Raw genomic sequence first — 24,335 nt, forward strand, 5'->3', positions numbered from 1 at the left:
TGGCTAATTGCAAATTTGGTAAGACTGTGTGTCGGAGTTCAGCCGCCCGGTGCTGCCTCTTCGCCCGGCCTGCCTTCCTTCACAGACCCGGCCTGCTATGAGGTGTACTGGAGCTCGGTCACGGCTGCAGCCCACAGCAGGGACTACCAACACCGCTGCCCTGACAGAGCTCCAGGGCCTTCAACTCCCCTCTTCCTGCTAGCTAAATGGCCCGTTGTGTGAAAGTGCCGTCAGCGAGCTTGTTACACCAGCAATCTGTTACCACATGTTACACACATGTCACGCCACTTATACAAAATCGAATTAAAGGTCTTATAAAGCTAACAACGGTGTCCGATTTCAATTTAATGAATATTTGTGAAAACTAGTTGTTTGTTAGCTGCGACTGTCCCTTCAATCCTAGCTATGTGTAGCTACAAACCACGGATAGTTAGCTTCCTTTTCGCCTTAATTCGATTATATTTATAGTTTGAATTTCGTCACGCCACTTACATAACATCTAAATATATGTCTTATAAACCTAACAACGGTGTCCGATTTCAATTTAATGAATATTTGTGAAAACTAGGTGTTTCGTTAGCTGCGACTGTCCCTTCAATCTTAGCTATGTGTAGCTACAAACCACGGATAGTTAGATAGCTAGCTTCCTTTTCGCCTTAATTCGATTATATTTACAGTTTGAATTTCGTCACGCCACTTACACAAAATCTAACTATATATGTCTTATAAAGCTAACAACGGTGTCCGATTTCAAGTTAATGAATATTTGTGAAGACAAAGTGTTTCGTTAGCTGCGACTGTCCCTTCAATCCTAGCTATGTGTAGCTACAAACCACGGATAGTTAGCTTCCTTTCGCCTTTAATTCGATTATATTTACAGTTTGAATTTCGTCACGCCACTTACACAAAATCTAACTATATGTCTTATAAAGCTAACAACGGTGTCTGATTTCAAGTTAATGAATATTTGTGAAGACTAGGTGTTTCGTTAGCTGTGACTGTCCCTTCAATCCTAGCTACAAATCACGGATAGTTAGCTTCCTTTTCGCCTTAATTTGAGTATATTTACAGTTTGAATTTCGTCACGCACTTATACAACATCTCCCTAAAGGTTTTATAAAGCTAACAACGGTGTCCAATTTCAAGATAATGAATATTTGTGAATTCCAGAGGAATTCTAAGAGGAGGCTAGCTAGCTCTCATTGATAGAGCTACATCCAGCCGCAGGCTCTATCAATGAGACTCGCGGACAAGCGGCGTTTATTTCCCCAATCGTTTGTTTAAATAACTCAACACATAATTACACACATTAAAAGATTAACTGGAACCTGTGGTAACAGATTGCTGGCGTAACAAGCTCACTGACCGTGCTCTCACTCACACACACACCGGCATTTAGCTAGCAGGAAGAGGGGAGCTGCAAGCCCTGGAGCTCTGTCAGAGCACCAGCGTTTAGTAGTCCATTATCCAAAAACCGGTGACTTTGCGCGGGAATGTAGTGCTGTGGGCTGCCAGTCGTGACGGAGCTCCAAGTACCTCAGAGCAGGCCGGGGTGTGTGAAGGAAGGCAGGTCGGGCGGCGAGGCAGCAACACAGGCAACACCGGCAGCTGAATTCCGACACACAGTTGGACAAAATTTGCAATTAGCCATCCATTTTCATTTTTGTAGGGCGGGCACATAATGAGCGTTAGAGCCTTACATAGTTGATTTCTCGCATAAAAAAGTTTCAGAAGTGAATTTTGTAATGGAATAGCAGAGATATGCGCGACCTAGATTCTGATTAGGCTACACAATTCAGTTGTGTAGCCTATGTAAATGTTGGGGCGTGATCGTTCTCTTAATACACCCATGGGCTGACAAAGGTTCCGGTTTTTGGGAGGTTGACGTCAACTTCCAGCTTTGTTGGGATTCGCCCGTTTTCAGCGGCAGTTTCAAAATATGAAATTTTCATAGTAAAGGGGTGTCAGTGCGACTTTGAGCTTCTATGTATGTCCTATTTACCCACCGAACTGTCGTTATTCAACTATGACAGGGTAAAATCTGTTTTGCATTCTATCACCCTTTAATGATTCATCCTGTGGACAACCCAACCAGATAGATAAGGGCATAAATACAGCCACCTGTTCGGAATTGGCAAAACTGAAACAGCGTCTGACTTAGATGCCCCACCCGAGCTGGTGGGCATGTTGGAGCAATGTTGAGGTGGTGATGTTATAAGCGTTAAGCAGCCGATGAGTCATTTCCTAATCCTCCTTCCCTGTTTAGGGAAGACATGTACATTTTGGACCTCAAAACTATGTTTGCTATTTCCCTAAATAGGAGCACTGCTAAATTCTGACCGGGGGCCTGTTTCACAAAACCAAGATAAGGGATTAAGCCGGGATTTCCCAGTTATCCTGGATGAATTAAGCCTTGACTCGGTTTCACGAAAGCAGAGGCACATAAATCACCATGGAGATTTATTCTGTGCAGCTAGCCTGCTCCTGACCAGGCTAACAGCCAGGATTTATTTAATCCTGGAGCCTTTTCTGATCACCCAGCAGTGGCTTTACCCTGTTGTTATTATCAGCCTGGATTAAAATACAACAGGTGCATATTACTGTTCATTTAAGTACTGTTATTATTTAAAGTTGTGACCATTATTTTTTATAATTATTCATGTGACATTATTACTGTTATATTGCTGTAAGAAGACTGCTGTTCATATTGTTGTAGGAAGTTTAATTAACATATTATGGCAGTTGTTGAGATAATTAGAAAAGGCTGATAAAATTTCAAATGTGTTTTAAATGAAGTCCGTTACTAAGGTCAATACATACAATGCTGTACATTTCTATAGTTGACCAATGCACCTTGAATTATTTTGGTTGATTCATTTTTTTTTTTAATTCTTTAACAATAAGGATCATGTTTGTTCCGCTTCCATGTGCATTGTATTTGGCATTCTTAGCACACAATTTGTGTTGTCCAGTAAACTGGGACTATAATTTGGGAAGATTGTACAATTTTAAGAAAATATCCTAATTGTACAATCCTCCCAAATTATAGTCTTAGTTCACTGGACCAATAACTATATAGTGATGTAGGCTACTGTACATTCATCACAACAGGGAGAGGACACCTCATTGGTTTATATTTTGCTGGGGGGAATAACAGATGAATATACTCCATTCATGTTTGCAGTGTGCATGGAATTTATCACTTAATTATCTTTATAGTTTCTAGATTTTAGAGTCCAATTTCTTTAGTGTCTTTATTTTCTATGTCCTTATATACGAGGGAGCAAGGCATATAATAAAAATAAAAAACTCGTCCTCTATAAAAACAATTTTTTTAAAAGAGTGTCATTTGCACAATTGTACACATTGCATTAAAAGCGAGCAGTGGAAGTTAATATGACTCAGGAAATTTATATTTTAGCCCATGAGAGAGAGGGAGGAACAGAGTGAAAGAGATATTTACGCATCATATTCTAGCGTTGTGGAAAATTGATCTTCATTGTAAATTTCCTGAGGAACATTATCTTCTCCTCACTTTTAAGGCAAAGAGTACAACTGTTAATTTGTGCAAATGATTAGTGGCCTAATCCTTGAATGGTATGATTAGGACGGTTTCAATTCAGAGCAGTGGTCAGTTAATGTATATGTTTAGGCTACTTACGCATTCAGTCAGTCCGCGATCGTCTGCCTCGCTTTCTCTCACTGTTTCATTACAGCGGCCGTGTTTCTTTTCTTTTTTAAAGTATGTACAATGCGTATTCTCCATTTTGGCATCAGTAAATCTGTGATCGACCTCGCAGTCTTTTGAGGAAAGCCATGTACGCGCATCTTTCTGAATTACTTCAGCCTGGCTCGACCTAGTCGCTCCTCCTCAGCCTGGCTCGGCCTTCGTGAAATGCACCGAGCCAGGCTGCACAGATTAGACTAGGTCAAGCCTCGCTTTATCGGTTATCCTGGATTTATAAATTCGTTTTTTGTGAAACAGGCCCCCGATGTATTGGCTCTTGTATTTTGTGTGATGTATCTGCGGATGGTTGGACTTAACATCACAGTCAGCGTTGTTCCTCTGTTTGGTTATACAGTCTTAAGCACTGTTTGCACGAGACTAGTATTACCATGGGACCTAATGTGATTTAGAAACAACTGTTTTTCAAGCGGCGCATTTGCACAAGATCAGGAAAGTCTGTATTTTACCCGTATTCACTGACATTATAGTGCAAAATTTGCACTATCAAGTTGGGTTTTAAGCTCTTTTTTTCTGCTAAGTTTGTGGTTCTCTGCTGGACGACGCCCACAGCTGAGAGCTACAGTGCTTACAGCAGAGAGCTACGTGACCCATGCCACTTTCGATGAGCACTGGCGGGTTAAACTGGCCGTACTACACACAGAGTATGCCAGGCAGACAGACAGACAGCTGACAACCTCGCAGGTGGATGCGATGGAGACAGGCTCGGATGCACGCTTCATGGTTAGCCGCAGACCTGTGTCAGTCGCACGGACACATAAGCGGTTCCAGGAAAGTGGCTGCATGTGTCCACATGGAACATCGTGGCTGTGCGACCGGAACCAGTCTGCAGACGTGGAAAATGTGTCTGAGCGTCTCGGACAAGCAGGGCTCTGTTGCCTGCTTGTCGGTTAACGGTTAATAATCGGTTAACGAGGGTCGTCCATCTGTCAAAAACACTGATAAAACACTATTGTAAATACTGATACAATTTCAGTGGGCCTTTAAATAAACAAAGTAACATCTTCAAACATATGTCCACTGGATGAGTTTATCAGCAATACGCACGTCGTCATATCAGTTTGTAATTGTATGTAAAGTTACTTTCATAACAACATTATATACATAGCCTTGACCTAGTAAATGTACACTTACAGCTTCAGTGTGGATGGGGTGCACAGCAAACAGCAATGCTGCCACCAAGCTGGAAGTCTTGTCCAGGAACAATCGGCACACTCGCAGGAAAAGCACACATACTACAGCGTGCAAAACAACATTGAGCAGATGGTAGGAAGCTGCATTCAGCTCACTGAAGAGGTAGTTCAGTCGGAAGGTGAGTACAGTAAAGGGTCGGTAAGATTTATGGCTCCGCTCCTGTAGTGGGACAAAATATACCCTCAGTTGACCAATTGAGAGACATTAAAGGCTGACAAATGTTTAGTAAAGCCTTCATTATTTGAATTTACTTTAAACTCAAGTTGATTTGAGGAGGTTGCAAATAAATTACTAAAAAATTTAATTGGACTTCATTGACCTAAATACAACGGATAACAAATTGCCCCTTAAACTTAATGTAAATTAGTGTAAACTAAAAGTAAGCCCATACTGATAAACCACAGAGGTGTGTCATTGAACATGACTTACCTCAGTCATGGGTGTTCCCCAGAAGTCATTACGGAATAGGTTGTAGAGCGAGGTTGAGGGCCGTAGGTCCTTGTTATCAAGGATTGCCGAGACATCATCAAATGCAAAGCCACACGACAGACTGTTCCAGTAACATCCCACCACCAGTCCAGTCAAAAGTAAAATCTCCTTCCATGACATGGCAGCCATGGCTGACCAAAGCCGTCATTGATCACTGTACAAACAAAGAGGTTTGACATATATTCCAATTAGCTGACAGCACACCTATGAAGCAGGTACCTTGTAATGTAGATTGATTTCCTGGTTGGAATTAACATTTCCAAAGCAACCATTCAATCATACAAACAATGCAGCTCTCCAAAGGACTTGGTAGGGCAAGTTTATTAAACAACCTCATACAGTAATAAGTACGTTACAGTAAGTAACAATCATGTTTCACAGTTGTTCTTAAGTTGTATCCTTGTCACAATAGAACTCATAGAGCTGCTTGTTTACATTTGTGTACGAATGTGTATATGTCTATATACACATGTATACGTTTTTATATACAAACTTATATCTGTAACGTTACATAGCAGTCAAATGTTCATGTTTACCTTGTTAAGTTTTGTTGTCCTTGTTTTTAGGCGTATGTCTATGTCTCTGTATGTAGCTAACGTTACTATCATGATTGCAACAAAAAGCCGGAATCAAAGTCCGTGTATATGTTCCCACTTAATGTTACTTGGCCATTAAAGCTGATTCTGATTTTGACTTAATTGTTTTACAAGTTACAAGTTACCGTTATGGCTCAGTTGCCCATACAAGTTACCGTTATGGTAACTTGTATGGGTAACATACAAGTTACCGTTATGGTAACTTGTAAGGAGGGTGGACCTTAACAGCAATCTAAAACAATTGCTAGCTAATATTACCCTCTTTAAATAGCTAACGTTAGCTAGCTAGCTATCCAACGGCAGGCGTTGGTTAAAACAATAAACATTGCTATTGTTCGATCGCTAATATAAAAGTACAAAAAGAAAGAACCACATAACGTTAGCATGCACTGACAATTTAATACTGGCTGCTGCAACATAACGTTAACGTTAGCTAGCTAGCTAAAGATGAGGCACATTTAGCTAACGTTAGCTAATGCTAACTAGATGGACACCAGTCTTCAAGACGAATAAGGTGGATGCAGATGCATTTTTAAACGTCCTACCTACCGTGTCTGTAACAGGACAGACGGTGACTGTAGAGGTGTTACTAATAACTTGGAATGGTTAACAGTGTCACACATAGGGAGTAACGTTAAACAATTTATCGCCAAGCGGCATTCCGCTTCATTATTAATATCACTTCCGGTGCAGAGGTGACCGCGCAAGTTAAACCTTCTTTTACTGAGCGAGCTAGCTAGACTCGGTGGCCAATACCAAGTTGTTAAAATGCGACTTTTAAGTACTTTGTGGTAATGCTATATTCGTCATGTCTCTATATTTTGGTTAAGTTCTGTACAAGGGTTCTCTCTTCACTTTTTACTAGTTTTATTATCTTGTGGACTAACGTTTACGTTAGCTTAATTAGCTAGCTAGCTAGCCAGTTAGTGTTGTCAGTGGTAACCTAGCAGCCGAATCGTCACATCATGGGAACCTCAGGATGGCTGTTTACTGTCATTTTAACTCTCCTGTAACGTAAACGTTAGCCCATATTCTCCGTGTAGCATATTTAACTCATCTTACTGAGTGATGTAAAATAACAGACATTTGGTTTAAACTTTTAACTTAAAAATCACACCGTCTAGCTATCTTCAACGTTAATTCATGACCACAGGTGGAGTTTGCTTGATCTCCGAATTTCTTGTAACGTTAACTTCGTTTGTGGAGTAACGTTAACGTAACGTTACCTAAACGTAACCACAAATGTAACGTTTGCTAACTACACATATTTCAATGTAAGCTAGCGTTTGTGCGACCAGTAAAATTGTATAGCTAGCTAGCTAGCCTAGTTATCATTTAACATAGGTGTCTGCTCAATTCTTGGTTAAATCTTTACAAACACGCTATGGCCAAGATGCCTGCTGCTCTTAAGTGGGATAAAGTGACGAGAATTGACCCAGCGAGCCTCCTTGAATGTGAAAAAGACCAAGTGGACGAGGTCTTCGACATGTTCGTTTCGGTAATTGTCAACACTTCACACCAGTAATATTTACATCTCACATTTCTGCTCAGTTGCCCATCCACCAACGCTTCTCTGGTTTAAAATTACAAGCTGAATACAGTGGTTCTGTGCATGTGTAGCTATTGTTACTTGGCAATGCAAGACTACTGTGCTCCTGCTCACCTGATATTATTGTTCAGGGTATTACAGCTCTTGCTCATTGGCTTTGTCAACAACATGTACTTATCATATTGTTTTGCTATGACTGCCCTCTCCTTCTGTGGTCACTGTTGACCTGGATATTTCACATAGTAGTCTCACATAACTGCATAAAGTCCTCGTTCGCTCCAAGGAGTGTAGCAATATCTTTTTTTTTAATTTAGTTTTTGGTTCCATCTCTATCACTGTTTTGTTTCAGGTTCTGGTGCTCCATCAGAATATTGTTATGAGTTCAAATGACTATGCATTTACTGTTTCTCACTTTAAACCATGCTTTCCATGCAGACAGAGGAATGGGAGGTGAAGGATAAATCTCCGGAGAACATTAGTCAAGTCTTCAGAGTGTTTCAGACCCTATTGAAGGTGCTCAGTATTATTGTTGCAATGATTCTGATCTCTCCAACCCATTTCTATCAACAAGCCCACTAGCATGTATAATGTGTTGTCAATAAGCAAAAATTATAGTAAATTTAGTTTATAGTTACTAACTTAAGTTGACATTATTGGCATTGATGCAATTTTGTGGGCATATTCTGCTTCAATATTGCAATTACAATAATATATTTTAGACGTAACTGTCTTCTCTCCTTCTACCTGTTAGATTAAGGATCGGGAAGTTACCATTGCTTACAACTTTCTCGAGGACACTGGTGTGAAGCATGCTAAAACCGGTTAGTGCAAGGTTTGGTAGTCAAAATGTTTCATAACTTTAAGTTTTGCTAACAAAGAGCACCGTTTACATTGTTGATCATGTCTTCTGCACCGTAGAAAAGGAACTCCAAGCCAGGGTGTTGAGGCTGGAACAAGAGCACACGGTAATACTTTTCAGCATCTGTCTGTGTATTTGTCACACTGCATGTCTGCATACTTTCATAATGTATGTCACATATTGTATGTTACTTATTGAGCTACTCAGGGATTCTTTTTAATCACTGGGTTGGATGTCAGTACAGATTTTTTTGATGAAGAGGATGAGTCAATGTGTTGTGAATGATCAATTATCAGGAGGCAGAAGTGGTGCAATGTAAATATTATTACATGTGAAAAAAAAACACATTCATGGAAATCCCTCTTTGTGTATTTTTTTTTTTTTTGTTTACTTCTGGACAAATTTTTTAGCCAATCATAGAGTGCAGCCCTAGCTACAAAGGGATTGGTTGTGGTGACCACTGAATGACAGTACCTAAGAAGATTACAGCTAATTCCTTGCTTGCTGGTAGCCATTACTTATAGTTTTAACTTGATTGTTTTTTTTTCATTGTTTTAAGGTTTGTATGTAATCAGAATTTGCACTTCCAACGTTTGTTATGCAAAGAACAAGGTAATCCTCGTTTTAGGACTTGTAAGTGAAAGTGTATGCATATTAGTGTTGTGAACAGATGGAGGTGATGCAAGACTAAGAGGTTTCTCGATGGGGGTTGTTTGTTTGGTTGTTTGTTTGTCTTGTTTCTGGTCCATACGGCTCAGCACTCCGGCACAGGGCCAGACACCCGCTTTCTGAGAGATGAGATTCGGCAGCTCGAGACCCAGCTGGAGCAGAGGGAGAAGGAGTTGACCCATTTAAAGAAAGAAATGGGCAAGGAAAAGAGAACCAACGAAGAGGTATGAGCATGTTGCCCATAATTCCCTGACATGGCATAGGACTATGGATTCAGTATTCAGTCCTTGGCTGACGTGCACATATTAGCTCATTAGTTAGACATTGGTTTAACTAAAAAAGCTTGATACAATGTCTGACTAATGTTAGACATTAGTTAGGCATTGCTTATTAAGTACATTAAGTACATGCTGTTGAAGATAACTATTTTTGTCCCTTGATGTTATTCATGGAAAGAGATGGTGCCAGTGGGTTTACTGCATATCTTTATATGTTAGTGGTTCATTACAAGTGACTATTTAAATTCTTTGAGTAATAATCTTTAGTTGCGCTAATCTTATTCATCAGTGTTTTTAGTCCCATTCCATTGATTAACACAGGTTATTATACTAGAGCAAGAATATTGCCACGTGCAAATGTAACGGGAAGTTTGTTGTGCATCTAGTGTAGTTAAATATGCACTGTGTTTCTGCATTTTTAACTCTCTGTTTTGTTCTCCTAGTTGGTTGTGCGAGCAGAGGAGGCTGAGAATGAGGTCAAGAAGCTGAAAAGAGAGGTATGTGACATCTGGCACTACATGATACGGATCATGAAGATTTGTTCACTAATCACTTTATCCTCAGTCAGTCCACCATCTATTCTTACTTAATTTAAAACTTGTGTGGTCTCATGTGCTCTGTCATCATTTGCCCACATGAACGCTTTCTCAAATCCATCATCTCTTTTCATCTCTTTCTTACCCAATGGCAAAGACAAAAAAGCTTAAGAAGAAGGTAAGAAATATAGGTAGTGAAGTAAAATTAGGTTTTAGTTTTTCAAAATAGTTATCAGTTTGATAGTGTTTGTAGTTGTTTAAAGGTACAAGTGAGCAAGTATATGGAGTACACGTTTAAAAAAAATCTCTACAAATGGTCACTTATTGCACCCGTTTTACTGCTGCAGAATTGTTCTTATGTTATTTTGCCACAGCTTTTTACAGAAGGATAAGAGAGTGTAAGGTGTCCAGTAGGGACCAGAGCGTGTGAGCCGAACAGGAGGATTTTGGATGGAGCGTAGAGTTAAAATTTTGTTTTTTTAATAAGTTGGAGCGTTGTCTTATCTCTCGCTCCATACAGCTCTATTTTCGCTCCGGTGCCACCCACGCCATCGAAGCATGCCCAAGCCCGGCCCAAGCTGCTGTTTAAAGTAAAACTGTGTGACTGCAGTGCGGGCAGTAGGTCTACATGCAGATGATTGGGCCCCCCCTCCCTCCATGCCACCAAAAATATTCAATTAACTATAATTTCATAATGTAATTTACAGTAAGACAAACATTTCAGAAGATGGAACCAGATAAGCTTTGCATGAAAAATTATTGAAAGAAGTATTAAATTATCAAAATATTTGCATTGCCTATTCATTTTGACAAACTAGTTGTTTAATAACAAATGCAGTGTTTTTAAAATAGTGTAGGACCACATGGCATTGGATCCAGTTCTTTTTCTGAGACGAAGTCTGTATTTTCCTCACCCTGACAGAATGAGCAGCTCGAGCAGGATGTGGAATTCTATCGCGGAGAGCTGGACCAGAAAGAGCCATTTCCATCCAGAGACGAGAACGCAGAGGCCCAGAGGAAGCTCAACTTGGCCAACCGACAGCTCTACCAGTGCTTGGAAGACCTTCAGGTACTTGGAAGTCTATTTGTCTAGTATATGGTCAATATGGTAAAAGCCCTTTATTCAGAAAGCCTGGTGATAGTACCATGCTTTAGTCTTTGTGAAATATAGAACCATCAAAGCCCTTGGCGAAAGAAAAGCACACCCCTGATTTGTAGCACTTGAAAATATGCATTCATAAATCAAGTTCATTGTATTATCTGGTGTTCATTAGCGAGCAGAGGATGAAAACGTACACCTGAAGACACAGAACGACCAGATGCAGAAAAGTCTGGAGGAGTCTGTGAGGGAGATGGAGAAGATGACAGATGAGTACAACAAGATGAAGATTGTTGTACAGCAGACTGACTCCAGTATGGACCAGCTCAGGAAAGAAAGGGACCATGCAAAGCTGCAAGTAAATAACCTCCTCAGTTTTTCCTGCATTCTGTTCCCACCCTTAATCTGTGTGTGGTTTGTAAAATATGTTTTCGTGCTGAGATGAGTTACCTGACATCATTTACCATTTCACTACAAGGGTATCCCACACATGACCTGGATTATTATTATTATCACAAAAGACTGCACTGTTGAAGCTTTTATGGGTTGTGTGTTTTAATGTGCAGATCAGTGAGTTGACAGATAAGATTCGTAGCATGACGGAGGATGATGACCCGATTATGGCAGCAGTCAATGCCAAAGTGGAGGAGTGGAAGGTGAGTGTTAATCATTTTTTCTTTTTTTTAAGCCTGATGCAATTAAAAGATATGTGTAATAAATGAGGAGAGAAGAATGTTAAACCTTTCGACCGCTATGAACTGGAGACTTAATTTTGTTCCTGCCGCACAATAAGTCCCTGTTCGTGGGGAGTACTTTCTGAAGGCCCAGAAACTATCTTGAGTGAAGTTTGCTGTTCACTGATTAACTGGTTGCCAATAGTACCAAGTAGAAATTTATTTCAATTTTATTGACATTAAAAACCGAACTATGTACTTGATTTACCAACTACTCTTCAAAAGGTCAAATGCAGGGAGTATGCGAACAAGAGAAAGAGAAGGGAAAATGTCTACTTTTCCACCTCTCCACAGCTCCTTTGCAATATCCATTCAAACATCAAAGTCGCACAGTAAACTACTAAGACGAGGACGGTGTTGTTGTTTCAAACAAAGCTGCCGGTTTTTGAATATGTTTAATGGACTAATTTGCCTAAACTTCACAGTTCTTAAAAGGTGATTGGAGCACAGAAAGAAATTGCGTACAAAGGACTTGCTTTCTTGATTTAGGTCCTGGTGCTCATTAGTTCCTACCTGCCTTGACTAAAAATCATGTAAATGTGCACATCATTATGCTTCTTAACCATCCACACTGAGTTTGGCTGTTTGTTGAACTATTCTACAGGACCATCATGAGCCTCCCATTGTGCTGACATGATCTTTTCCTCACACATAGAGAGTGCTATCTGGGAAGGACGATGAAATTTTGGTGTACCAGCAGATGATCCGTGATCTGAGGGACAAGCTGCGTTCAGCCCAGTTGGACTTGGACAAAAGCAACATCATTGCCTTGCAGCAGGTCCGTCAGGGGAGGAATTCATCCTCTTTCATGTAGTCCGATTTTGGAGCACCTTACACCACAAAAAAAAAAGTGTAATGGAAAGAGATGTACTATAACTTTTAACAGGAAATTGATATTTATTCCAGCCATGTGTTATCGAAATGGAGTGTACTAACAGAAATAAAAGCATTATTTATTCATTATTTAACTACAGTAAGTGGTTATGTTTGAATATATTACAGTTACAGCTGCAGGACATAAGGATTTAAGCAGTATCTGTGTGGTGTCTTGGCAAATATGTCAAATAAGCTAAATATAAGCAGAGAATTCTTACAGGCCCTGCATACTTAAATATCTTTGCTGTCGGGCAAAAACCTTGTATGTTCCATTTGAAAACATTTTATTGATCTATTATTCTCAACAAAGTCAAACGAAACCACCTCGTTACTGTTTAAATATTTGTTGAACCCACATATAGACCTAAAGAGTGACCAAAGCATTGATTTGTGGAATAAAATTTAACCGATGAAATATGAAGATACAAGGTTTCTGCCCAAAAGCGGTGATATGCAAGATGAAAATAATAATTACAATGTGGAAGGTCATTGTTGTGCGCATGCCTTTTATTTATGTCCTTTCTAACAGAAGATTTGGTGTAGATGGTCTTTTTATGTTCTTCCATCTATCTGTCATTTTTCCTGCTTTCTGCTTTCTCTCTTGGCCTTGACATGCTTTATCAACCTGTCCTCCCTTCCATCTCTATCGCTGCTCTGGGCCAGGTCATATATGAGCTCTGCAGTGTAAGTTTCAACTACCCTGTGCATCTCAACCTCCGCCTCCCCTTTTTTAACTTCATAAATCAACTTAATGACGAAAGTGCCGATAATTTAGTGTGCTAAAGCTGCGCTTACACATACATTCTAATACATTTAAATTGTTTGTGAATGTTCTAAAGGCTGTCCAAGAGAGAGATAATCAAATCAAGATACTGAGTGAGCAGGTGGAGCAGTACACAGGGGAAATGGAGAAGCACACCCTGCTCATCGAGGAGCTAAAGACGTCCCCAAAGAAAGACAGAGGTGGGTGGATCACTGCTTAAGACAATTGTGATGAACTTAAGGTCAACTTAAGCCCCAGACAGCAGCTAAATGCTGTTGAATTGAGGTGAAAGTTAATTTGCTCTCACAGCTGATAAAAATCATGTTAACTAACAAAAATTAACACAACTCATACGATTCGTAAGGGCCTTTCAAAATGTCACACTCCAAAAAGAGAAAAAATATAGACAAACTGTTGAATTAGCCATGGGAAACAAATGCCAAACATTCTGGGGCTTTCCACTTCTCATATTTAATATTTTCCTCATTTTCTCTGTTTGATATCACTGTAAGGTGGATGTATTTGGGGATTGGACAGTTAGTCAGACTAAACAAGCAATTTTAAAATGTCACCTCGGGCTGTTGGAAAGCGTGATGGACATTTTCCACTTTTCCTTATTTTATTGTTTTACATTTTAAGACTCAACAATGAATGAATTGAACAAATATTTAACTATGGAAATAATCACTGATTCCGAAGCTACAGAAAATACAGGCGCCATTGGACAGGTTGAGTAAGGTAGTGTGTGTCTGCCCTTAGAAATTTGTATTTTAAAGGAACGATGAGAAAAAAAAACTCATTGTGGTCCCTTTTTCTTTAAGTGGCTATTTAGAGGTGAGCCAGAGTTTTGTTAAAGGTACAAGTTTACCATTATATCTAAGTTAGTAGTAGTAGTAGCACCCCAACATGCCAATTTAGTTATTACTTATCTCGTATGTCAGTTCAATCTCAGCCTTCTGCTAAATTAAGTATGAACTATAGCCATTATGTTATTGGGCTGTCTTTTAACATATTCTGTGGCTGTTGCATACAGGTGAACTTGAGTTAAGTACCAGTATGTAAGTCTGTAAAGTTACCTATGCTTGTTATGAGGTGAACTAGAGGGACTAGCAAATACATTCTGATATTCTGCAATCACCAGATGGTCACTTTTGTCTGCAGTTTAAGAAATGAGTTAGATTTTCTTGTCCAAGGCCTACCATCGGCCATACAGCAGAGAAAGATGGAAGAACTGAAGTCCAAGCTGGAAGCTGCAGAGACAAGAGCAGTGGAAGCGGTGCGGGCGGTGAAGCTTGTGGAAGCTCATGCTGAAGAAAAAGACAAAGCACTCATTGAGGCTTCAAACCGCTTGAGCCAGTATGAGTCTGTAAGTCTACAAACAGTCTGTCTTTCCTCTTTGTTTTGTTTTTTTTAACTTTTGGCTTAGTTCAAATAATTTTTAAATCCAAATCGAATGAATTGAGGCTTAGATTCCAAGAAGCAAAGCTTACATGTTTTTTTTTTTCTTGATCATCATCACTTTTAATAGACTAAATGTGACTATGGTGTGATCAACATGCTTGTTGGATCTACAAGCTAAGTGTTTGTCTTCCACCATGTCTAATCACATCCTCATTTCCCAAAAAGCATACGAGTTTAGAAAGAAAGCAGGAAAAGGACATGCTTTTTGATAGATGACTATTCACTGCTCTGTATCTGTATTACAGGGCACTTATGGCCTGGAAGCAGCCATTGCAGAGATCAAAGAGTGTAAAAATCAGATTAGAGTGAGAGATCTTGAGGCAGAGGCCATGACCAAAGAGATCAACCAGCTTGAGCTGAGAATCAATGACCTCATGGACGAAAACGAGGATTTCCGAGAAAAACTAGGTCAGTTCTTAAAAAAAAAAAAAGAAGTGTATAAAATGTATTCCCATCTCTCAGTCTATTTAGAAACTGACTGACCTGGAGAAATGCAATTTATTGTAATTTTACTTCTTTTGGTATTTTCTTTACTCACAAGGTCTGGAACCAAAGCAGGAAGTGGATCTGACGGAGTTCAGGCGAGCCAAAGATCTAAGGCAACGCCAGTACAAAGCAGAAAACCAAGTCCTCACAAAAGAGGTAAAGTGGAATTAAAAAGGTTCTAACAATACACTGCTTTTATAACCACTATGTTTACTGAGCACCTCCCACCTCACTGCTTCATTTCTTTCTAGATTGAACAGCTTGAAGAAGAGAGACTGGAGCTAAAGAAACAAATCAGATGCATTGTGAAGGAAAAAGGTGATGCAAAAACCATGGCATTAAACAACACCAATTATTGTATTAACATTTTTGCCATGTTTTTAAAGGGTTACTTTAGGGTGTTTACATCTGTCTGTCTGATATTATATCTCTCGTGATAAAAGTTGTTTGTCTTTGTCTAAACATTGAAGGGATGAAGTTAGTTTGTGTTGTGTACAATCATTTAAATATCTGCACTGATTGGCTTGGTAATGTAATACAATTATGATTGATTTAAAAAATGTGTTCCTATAAAAGCTGTTGACAGTGAGTGAGGTTTTCCTCTCATAGTATGGGGGAGGAGGCAGACATTTATTTCAACAAGGGCTAGAGGGCAGATATCTAAAACAGCCTGGGCAAAATTATAGCTGCTCCACAGCAATTAAATTATTAAATTGAAGTTTACAGTTTTAGATGGCTGCTGTAGCACCACATCTGGAAAATTAGCACACAAATTGCACTGATTAAGTTTGGCACAGGACTGGACTTGTGTTCAAATGGAGGTGAGTTTCCATGCACAGGAACATGGATTTCTTAGGAAGAAGAATAATAATACTGGCAATAACAATAACAATAACTGGGGTCCACACAGCTTCACTGCTCAGCCCTTTACTATGTGCAAAACTGTCTATAGTAGTCCTTTTAGCATTTTGCTACCCTTTTTAAAAGTGTTATATGGACAGAAAAATGTTCAATAGTCACATTTAGCTGTTTCTGAAGTAACAATCAGCTGTGTCTAAAGGGATCCCACGGTCAAGCTTGCTGCTGGAGGAGGAGGATGTCAGGCCCGGCAGAACTGGACAGCTGCAACTTAAACAAAGCAGCACTTACGCAGATGAAGAGATGCGACGCAAAGTAAGCTTGTGGCTAATAACGTCATTTCTTGCATGTCAACTTCATTCAAGGCCCAGTGTTTCAAAGAAGAGCGATTTCCTGATTAAACCACAGATTTAATGGTTTAGATTGAGAATTTCCCTTTTCTAGACAGACGTGGGTATGCACCAAACTGAAGAAATCAAACCCTATTAAATTGCATAATGATGAAAGAATTGGGGAAAATGAAGATAGAAGAGAAACAAGTGGACTGTATAGATGAATATTTTATTAACTCATCACCTTTTGATTTAACCAGTGCTGAAAGTACAGGTGTATTATACATTTTTGAATTGAATCGGATGATGTCATGTAAGTCAAGAAAGCAGAGTATTCTGTGTTGAATACTTTCAGGGGTTACTTAAAAACAGCATAAACAATAAATCTAGTCGAAATGAAAATATATGTAAAGCAACAAACTAAATCAATGAATGATTAGTTATTATTCAAGTACCCGAGAGCTGTTTCTGGTTTGGGTGCAATACATGTTGCGTCTGTAGCTGAAAAGGTTTTCATTGTTAACTTTTTGATTACAAACTTTGCAGAATGAGTACCTAGAAAAAGAACTGAGCAATAAGGAGAGGGAGCTGGAACTTCATAAGACCCAGTTTCACATCAAATGTAAGTATCCATCTGATTTGCATTTAAAGTTCACATGGACATTTTTACAGTTGAGTCAGTTCCATTCTGACAGCACTTATAGTAAGATGTACTGCAGGGATTATTATTGTGGTTTTCACAACATGAGACTTAAGGGAATGGCATACAGTACATCAGTGGTCACAGCTTCACTGATATCGATCCCTCCTGTACTCATAGTGGATGAACTGTCAAAAGTGAAAAGAGACCTGGAGGGTGCGTTGAAAGATGTCCTCCAAGCCATGAGGATTAACCAAGAGGCCACTCTATCTGACCCTGCCATCAACATTCCCCGTCTTGAAAGGTTGGCTAATGTAAGTGTCTCCCATGCACCAAATCTGACATTAATCACTGATTCATGTTTAAAGATAGACTAAAGTGTCGTTTATAGCAACAGTGTTTTTTTTTTGTTTTTGTTTTTTCATGACTTGTAACAGGTTTTGATCAGCTTATTCTTCAAGATTTTGTTTCTACTGTATTTATTGCTTCCTTTTAGTTGTTCAAGGTTTGGTCCATATGATTTCATTTAACAAGGAAAAGTGCCTTGCTGACATTAAGGATCTCTTGTACAACATTGTCCTGGCGAGACAACAGCGGCACATAGAACAGGTTACAAAATAACATAGAACAGGTTACAAAATAACATGGACTAATAGATTACATTTTATTCTCACACTGCTTCACGGAAAAACAAACTCTCCATCCATCTTCAGGTTTTGGCTGTTCAGACCTGTATTTATAGTCAAATATCTTTAGAGTTTTGGCAAACCTCTCAAAAGCTATACCTGGTACTTTGTCTGTGTCAGTTTTTGTGTCATCTTTTTCTGTTTTCTCTTCTCTTGGCACTGATAAAACCATTGTCCCTTGTGAAATGTCCTCGGCTACACATAAGGCTTACACATCCTGTAATATTAGGTCTGTAGTTTAATAAAATGCCACTAAGGGAACATAACATTTAACCTAACTGCATTTAATACTCTAGGAGATAAGTGCATTACGTTCATGTTAAATGTTATTTATGTTTTTTATATCATGCTTCTGCAATCTGTGATCTCATGGTTGTTTATGTACAGTTTCTCACGGTCTCAATATTCACTGTGTACAGTGCTTTTACAATTGGATTTGCTATGCTGAAAACAATGGGCATACTTCCCTTCTCTGCATTTCAATGGTTTCTGTCAAAAGAAAAAAGCCGAGGGCTGGTCACATAGCAACTTAATAAACAACAAATGCGACATGACCAAAAAAACAGTTGAGAGGAGTCAAACTTTTGGATAATTCGAGTCAAGTCAAATATGAAACAGCTGAAGAGGATGCTTGCTTGGCTTTGATGTCACACTGCTGGGCTCAGCATCAGACATGTCCATCACAAGAAGAAGTAACAGGAAGGGCCAGGTGCAAGCCACATGCAAACGGAAAATCCATAATAAGTAGTAGTGTTAATGTGATCTTTACTGTCAGCAGTGTAATTTATTATTTTTTTTGGGAGGGGGGGCGGGGGGGGGTAGTACATGTATTTTTATGTAAGAAGTTTTAGCAGATGTGAAATGTTAAATGAAACCTGTTCACTGACTGACAGGCAACACTTAAAATGATCTTTTTTGATTTCACAGATTGGGTCTATTATTCATCATCCAATGTTTTATTGTGTTTGTTTTAATGGCATTCTAACTATGCTCATTTATCACAGGCTGTAGATATCGGCAACATGAGCGTGCAGCCTGAGTCAGCCCTGCACCTAAAGTCCCAAATACATCAGCTGGTGGGGAGAAATGAAGAACTAAGGCAGGAATTGAAATTGGCCCGGGAGGAAGCAACGAGCAGTTTCAGTCAGCATGCCAGAGCCAAAGAAAAGGTACATCCATATTGTTTCATGTCAAGATAAAGAGATGATGCTGTTGAATGATAGACAACATGATAGTTGTTTTTATCGTCATGACTCATGAACTTCTCTATCAAATCCCTTATTTTGGCCATATCCTTTCCTTTGGCAAGACAACAAAGCAGTATAGTACACCTTGTCAGGTTTTTCTGGCTACACATCCAAACATGATTTGTCAAGTCATTCAACGTCGAGCAGCTATGAACTTTGGTTATTCAACGTTCACTCCAGATGTGTACAGCTGTGTGTCGCAACTCTCTTTTCCAAATCAACAGAATAAATGTCTTATATGGAAGTAGTTAGACAGACAAATGTACACATTTATACAATGAAGATTTATAGAGACAGTGGCAATGCCTGGCATGCTCTCAGTCTCTGGGAGTAATTAGCATGACTGGAACATTTCTTCGAACAATCAGTCTTCTCTGTTTTCAACACGTGTTGCTTCTGTTTCATATAACAAGAGAAAGGAGGTAAACAATCTTCATGTCTTCACATTTAAGCTTCCATTCGGTTTCAATTAAACCGGTCTCTGATAAATAGTGTTTAATAGAAACAAATGTTGGTTGGATCCCTGTTCTTAAAAGGGGAAACCCTGGTTTCATATCAAAGTATTTTCCTAAGGCAGTTATCGTAACCCATCCATAAGTTCTCCAGTTTAATTCCCTAACATCTGTTCTTTTATGTATCCTATCTCAGGTCTCTTACTTTTTTATTTGAGTCTCTGGTTCATTGTGCTCTTATTATGTATTGTCATACATTTTATTCCCCTTCTCTTTATTAGTTTGTCTGTCTTTGGTGGGCTATGTTTCACATTATCTTTATTTGAATGGCACTGGTTATGAAGTGAATCACCCGATCATAATTTTCCTAAAATGCCTTTTGTTCTTGTAAGAAAGAAACTCATGCTTAGCAATTTGGATTGATGCTGTCCTATTGTTAAAACAAAGAGTAAGCCTCTGATATAGTTCCCAAGTAAACTTGGGAACTATTTTAATGGACAAATGACAAATAGTTAGAAGTTGGTATTATCTAGGGCTGCACCAAATAAGGAAAATATGCGATGTGCCATGAATAAACAGATACAATATTCAGTTGAATAAAAAAACAAATGAAAGGAAATATTGAACAAATTGAACATTAAATTAAATATAAAAAGTTTTCTTCTGCTATTTTCTTTCAACTAACACAAAACAAATCTTTGAGTGTCTTCCACGATATGACGCAGCCGCGCGATGTGTGTATTGTGCCAGTTGATATTGCGATGACGATTTAAAAAAAAAAAAACAACAACAACAAAAAAAAAAGATATATTGTGCAGCCCTAGTATTATCAATACAAAGGTTTGACTGCCAGGTACGGTTTTTGTTTTGCTTGTCAGATGAGCCAACTGGAAGGTGAATTGGAGCTGTTAAGGAGGTCAGGCAGCAGGGGAGTTGTCCTCCGACCTCTGACCCTCCCCGAGGGCCTGGTGCCCAGCAGCACTGAGGTTATTAGTTCTCTGAATGAGTATGCTGTTCGACTTCTTCAGGTCAGTTCCACTGCCTTCTTAAAGGTTCCATGGCATAACAATTTTACTTTATGAGGTTTTTTAACATTAATATGAGTTCCCCTCATTTGAGAAAATGAAAGCTAAGATGGACCGATCTGGAATCTTCTCCTTATGAGGTCATAAGGAGCAAGGTTACCTCCCCTTTCTCTGCTTTGCCCCCCCAGAGAATTTGGTCCACCCATGAGAGAGAGAGACATCATGGCTTTCAAACAAGCAAAGTGGCAGTTGGTCAAGGCCACACCCCCACCCTCCACCTTGCCCCCCGCCCTCTCTCCTCATCAATAGCTACTGACACAGAAATGGCACATCCTAAGGAAAGCTCATTGTGGGACTGGCTCTAGTGGCTTTAATTCTGCACCTACTAAGGCCTATATAAAAGCATCCAAAGAGCACCATGTCATGGGACCTTTAAGACCTGGATGGAAAAGCTGTAAATCAACAATTATAAATGTATAAATATGTCCCAATTATAAATTAAACACATCTAATACTTGTATTAATTAGGAGCTCAAAAACAAGGAGGAAAAAAGCAAGACACTCACAGCAACTCTGGAGGTATACAAAGACAAGTTTTCGGTTATTAGCCATCAACAGGGACTCCTCTATAAAGAATACCTAAGGTTGGTTAACAAGAAATATTTTCGCAAGTTGGTAACCTTCAGTGCAAAATTTGAAACAATTTTTATTGTTTTGTTTTTTTTTGCTCAGTGAGAAGGCCGACTGGCAAAAGGAGAAAAAGACATTAACAGAGATGAAGAAAAAGCTGGAGGATCAACAGCAGGTGGATGCTGTTAAAATCCAAGAATTCCACGTAAGTGTAAAATTAATGTTTGGATGGTTAATGGTACTTAAATGTTGCAAGATGGACTGCATCTTGTGGCGCTTTTACCTGAAGCGCTTTAAAATGTGCCTCTTATTCTCTCTCACACACACACACACACACACACACACACACACACACACACACACACACACACACACACACACACACACATACACACACACAAAAAGTTTAAAAAAACTTTACACAGCTATTCTGGCTCAATAAATGTGGAACACACATGGGGAACATACCAATTACTCCATGTTGTAGTTTAAAATATGAGCGAGAGTCTTGGGAGGAACAGATTGCCTCACAGCAAGAAGGCGATGGGTTTCAACCTTTGGCGTCTACACATGTTGGGACAACGTGTCAGTGTTTTTCTTAAATGAAAAAATGGGTACAGAAAATGAAAATGGATAAGTCGCCGAATATGAGGATAAGAATACCAAGGTGAAATTGTTATGGATCCTTATCCTCTTTGCTTCACTGTACTTGACCTACCTTCTACTGAGTTTTCCCCAAAGTGTCATAAAAGATCAGTTTTATTACAGCACCTATCCATTTCATCCATCAGGAGCTGCTTGACACCCTTCAGAAGGACCCAGAGTTAATCAGGAGACAGTTGAGCGAAGCATTGCGCACATTGACTGTGCTGAAGGTTAATGAGAAGAAACTGACGCGGCGCTATATCACCCTGCTGGAGCAAGAACAGCACCTCCGCAAGGAGAACGGCAAGCTGAAGGATGAGAGCAGCCACATGCAGGCCTCTGTCATCCAGAGGATTGGCTACCTGCAGAGATACAAGGTAGAGAAACAACTTCTACTACAGAGTAGAAAAGTAAAAGGCCTCCAACAGCTTTACAAAATGTTCAGCAGAAATAATTTGACTCCAACCAAAAGCAAATGCATAAAGTAGTCCCCTGAAAATCCCTATAGCTTTTGTAGCAAACATGGAATAACAACCATTTAACCAAACACTGTAATTCCCTTTTGAAAATCACAAGTAAAAGTTGCATTTGGAGTCAGCCAGTATTCCCACCATTCTACGGCCCTTTAACAGCACTGTCTTTTGTTTTGTCTTAGGAAATGGCTGCATATAAGATAGCAGCACTGCAGAAGGCATTGGATGATAGTGTGCCCTCATCAGACCTGGAGAGGGCTAACAAACAGTACACAGAGCTTACAGTCAAATACAGAGACCTGCTACAGAGGGACAGCCACCTGATGCAGAGAACCACCAACCTCGAACATTTGGAGGTATTAAAACAAAGGCCCTACTGCCCTAGTATCTTCTTTACATGTTTACCCACACCTTTATTATTTTTCACTGCTAACCGTTGACTGACCATGCCATATTTGTTATATCTTTTTCTGTCTCTCAGAGCGAGAATGAGTCTTTGCGGGAGCAAATCTCAGCCATGACTAAAGAACTGGAGATCACAAAGGAGAAACTGAATACTTTAGAGCAAGCATGGGACAACATCGATGCAATTGGTAAACTAAGGATAAGTTTGATTATATTCAGTTCAGTTATTTCCTCATTCAGAAAAAGAATAGTCTAAAACACCATTAACAGGTGACAGGCAGTAGACTTTGTTATGATTTAAAAAAATAAAAATAAAATTCTGTGACTCACAGAAAGAAGGGATCTGTTATGATCAAATCGTATATCAACAAAGCGTGAACAGATTGACTGGGCCATGTAAAGAAAAGTTCATTCTTTTAAAGCTGAAGTTCTTGCCATCATTTTTATCAACATAACATGTCCATTGTATTGTTGGCTTTCTTCCTGATAGAACTTTACTTTACTGTTTTGTCCTGGATACATGCAGTGTTGTAATACATTGGATGATTATCACAGACACCTTAGGTGTGTTATCTTCATTTTGATTGCTTCTTTTACAAAAAGGATCTGCTAAAAATAGGTATAGTTATAACCTGGTCTAAACCAGGTCTACTGGCGAAATTACACCAAATAAGGAACAATCACTGCTTCATACTAAAACTTAATTATTTTATTTAAATTAAATAAAAAAAAAATATATATATATATATATATATATATATATAACTTGCTGCAACATGATTAACCTTAATTTAACTTGAGAGTTTGTGGATTCCACCCATATATATCATATTCTCATCTCAATTTGTGTTTTTTCCCTTAATAGCAGGAGGTGCAAATAGCATGGATAAGGCGGACAAAGCTTTGGCCAACAAAGAAATGGTATCTGCCGCCAGGCGCATCACCACTCTAGAGATGAAGGAGCTGAACGAGAGGCAGAGAGCTGAGCATGCGCACAAAATGTATGAACACCTGAGGAACACCCTCAAGCAGGTGGAAGAACGTAACTTAGAACTGGAGTCCAAGTTTGCAGAGGTATGAGGCCAAGGAAAACAGCAGACGGGTTGTTTTCTGTCACACACTTGAGACTTGCTGTTGCTGAGGTTGTCTACGTAATACATTTTAAATAAATTGTGCTAGGTGTAAAAGGCCATTGGTTCACCTGGCAGACATACAGCCTGTTTAGAAAAGATATATATATTTCTCAACATTTTGGTTTATGACCCCTAAAAACCGCAACACAACTCACTCTGTGCCAGATTCTCACTAGTTTAGGACATTTTCCTTTTTTTAAATAGACTTATTTAAAAAAATAAAATCATATCAAGCAATGGTACCTCCTGTTTTTTTTTTTTTTCTTTTCAGTTGACCAAGATGAATGTAGAGGCCCAGAGGGTGGAGCGGGAGCTGAGAGACGAGCTGGCAGACAGCATCAGCAAAGCTGTGAGCGATGCTGACAGAGCCAGGATTGCAGAGTTGGAGAAGGCCGAGGCTGAGCTGCGCATCGAGGTTTCTAAGTACGTTTGACGATGTGCAGGCCTGAGAGTGACTCACTTGCTTTAGTCAAAA

The 24,335-nt window shown here is 39.3% G+C and overlaps 2 protein-coding genes across 13 annotated transcripts in view; one reads left to right on the top strand and one right to left on the bottom strand.

Moving 5' to 3' along the window:
- Window positions 1–6,715, bottom strand: part of tmtc3 (transmembrane O-mannosyltransferase targeting cadherins 3) — a 39,558-nt gene extending 32,843 nt beyond the window's left edge. Inside the window, exons 1-3 of one of the 2 annotated variants that reach the window (XM_039807406.1) lie at window positions 6,574–6,715; window positions 5,369–5,582; window positions 4,880–5,098 (exon numbers count right to left, since the gene is read on the bottom strand). In XM_039807406.1, the coding sequence (XP_039663340.1) occupies window positions 4,880–5,098; window positions 5,369–5,557 (408 nt within the window). In that variant the 5' untranslated portion in view covers window positions 5,558–5,582; window positions 6,574–6,715. Of the gene's footprint in view, window positions 1–4,879; window positions 5,099–5,368; window positions 5,583–6,569 lie in introns of both variants that reach the window. The other variant, XM_039807407.1, reaches the window with a different exon arrangement.
- Window positions 6,716–6,745: 30 nt separating this feature from the next.
- The window catches only part of cep290 (centrosomal protein 290), a 42,702-nt gene continuing 25,112 nt past the window's right edge, over window positions 6,746–24,335 (top strand). For 5 of the 11 annotated variants that reach the window (XM_039807393.1, XM_039807397.1, XM_039807402.1 and 2 more), the window contains exons 1-29: window positions 6,746–7,522; window positions 8,009–8,086; window positions 8,325–8,394; window positions 8,492–8,538; window positions 9,191–9,325; window positions 9,823–9,876; window positions 10,073–10,093; window positions 10,838–10,984; window positions 11,190–11,372; window positions 11,581–11,670; window positions 12,404–12,526; window positions 13,288–13,308; window positions 13,464–13,587; window positions 14,581–14,753; window positions 15,094–15,256; window positions 15,390–15,490; window positions 15,586–15,652; window positions 16,395–16,507; window positions 17,071–17,146; window positions 17,345–17,478; window positions 18,855–19,019; window positions 20,428–20,577; window positions 21,103–21,218; window positions 21,307–21,409; window positions 21,996–22,226; window positions 22,505–22,678; window positions 22,804–22,915; window positions 23,593–23,801; window positions 24,132–24,283. In XM_039807393.1, coding sequence (XP_039663327.1) covers window positions 7,409–7,522; window positions 8,009–8,086; window positions 8,325–8,394; window positions 8,492–8,538; window positions 9,191–9,325; window positions 9,823–9,876; window positions 10,073–10,093; window positions 10,838–10,984; window positions 11,190–11,372; window positions 11,581–11,670; window positions 12,404–12,526; window positions 13,288–13,308; window positions 13,464–13,587; window positions 14,581–14,753; window positions 15,094–15,256; window positions 15,390–15,490; window positions 15,586–15,652; window positions 16,395–16,507; window positions 17,071–17,146; window positions 17,345–17,478; window positions 18,855–19,019; window positions 20,428–20,577; window positions 21,103–21,218; window positions 21,307–21,409; window positions 21,996–22,226; window positions 22,505–22,678; window positions 22,804–22,915; window positions 23,593–23,801; window positions 24,132–24,283 — 3,446 coding nt within the window. In that variant the 5' untranslated portion in view covers window positions 6,746–7,408. Of the gene's footprint in view, window positions 7,523–8,008; window positions 8,087–8,324; window positions 8,395–8,491; window positions 8,539–8,930; window positions 9,045–9,190; window positions 9,326–9,822; window positions 9,877–10,072; window positions 10,094–10,837; window positions 10,985–11,189; window positions 11,373–11,580; window positions 11,671–12,403; window positions 12,527–13,287; window positions 13,309–13,463; window positions 13,588–14,580; window positions 14,754–15,093; window positions 15,257–15,389; window positions 15,491–15,585; window positions 15,653–16,394; window positions 16,508–17,070; window positions 17,147–17,344; window positions 17,479–18,854; window positions 19,020–20,427; window positions 20,578–21,102; window positions 21,219–21,306; window positions 21,410–21,995; window positions 22,227–22,504; window positions 22,679–22,803; window positions 22,916–23,592; window positions 23,802–24,131; window positions 24,284–24,335 lie in introns of those variants that run through there. The other 6 variants (XM_039807394.1, XM_039807396.1, XM_039807395.1 and 3 more) reach the window with 6 other exon arrangements.

Source organism: Perca fluviatilis, chromosome 8, assembly GCF_010015445.1.
Source record: "Perca fluviatilis chromosome 8, GENO_Pfluv_1.0, whole genome shotgun sequence".
NCBI lineage: Eukaryota > Metazoa > Chordata > Actinopteri > Perciformes > Percidae > Perca > Perca fluviatilis.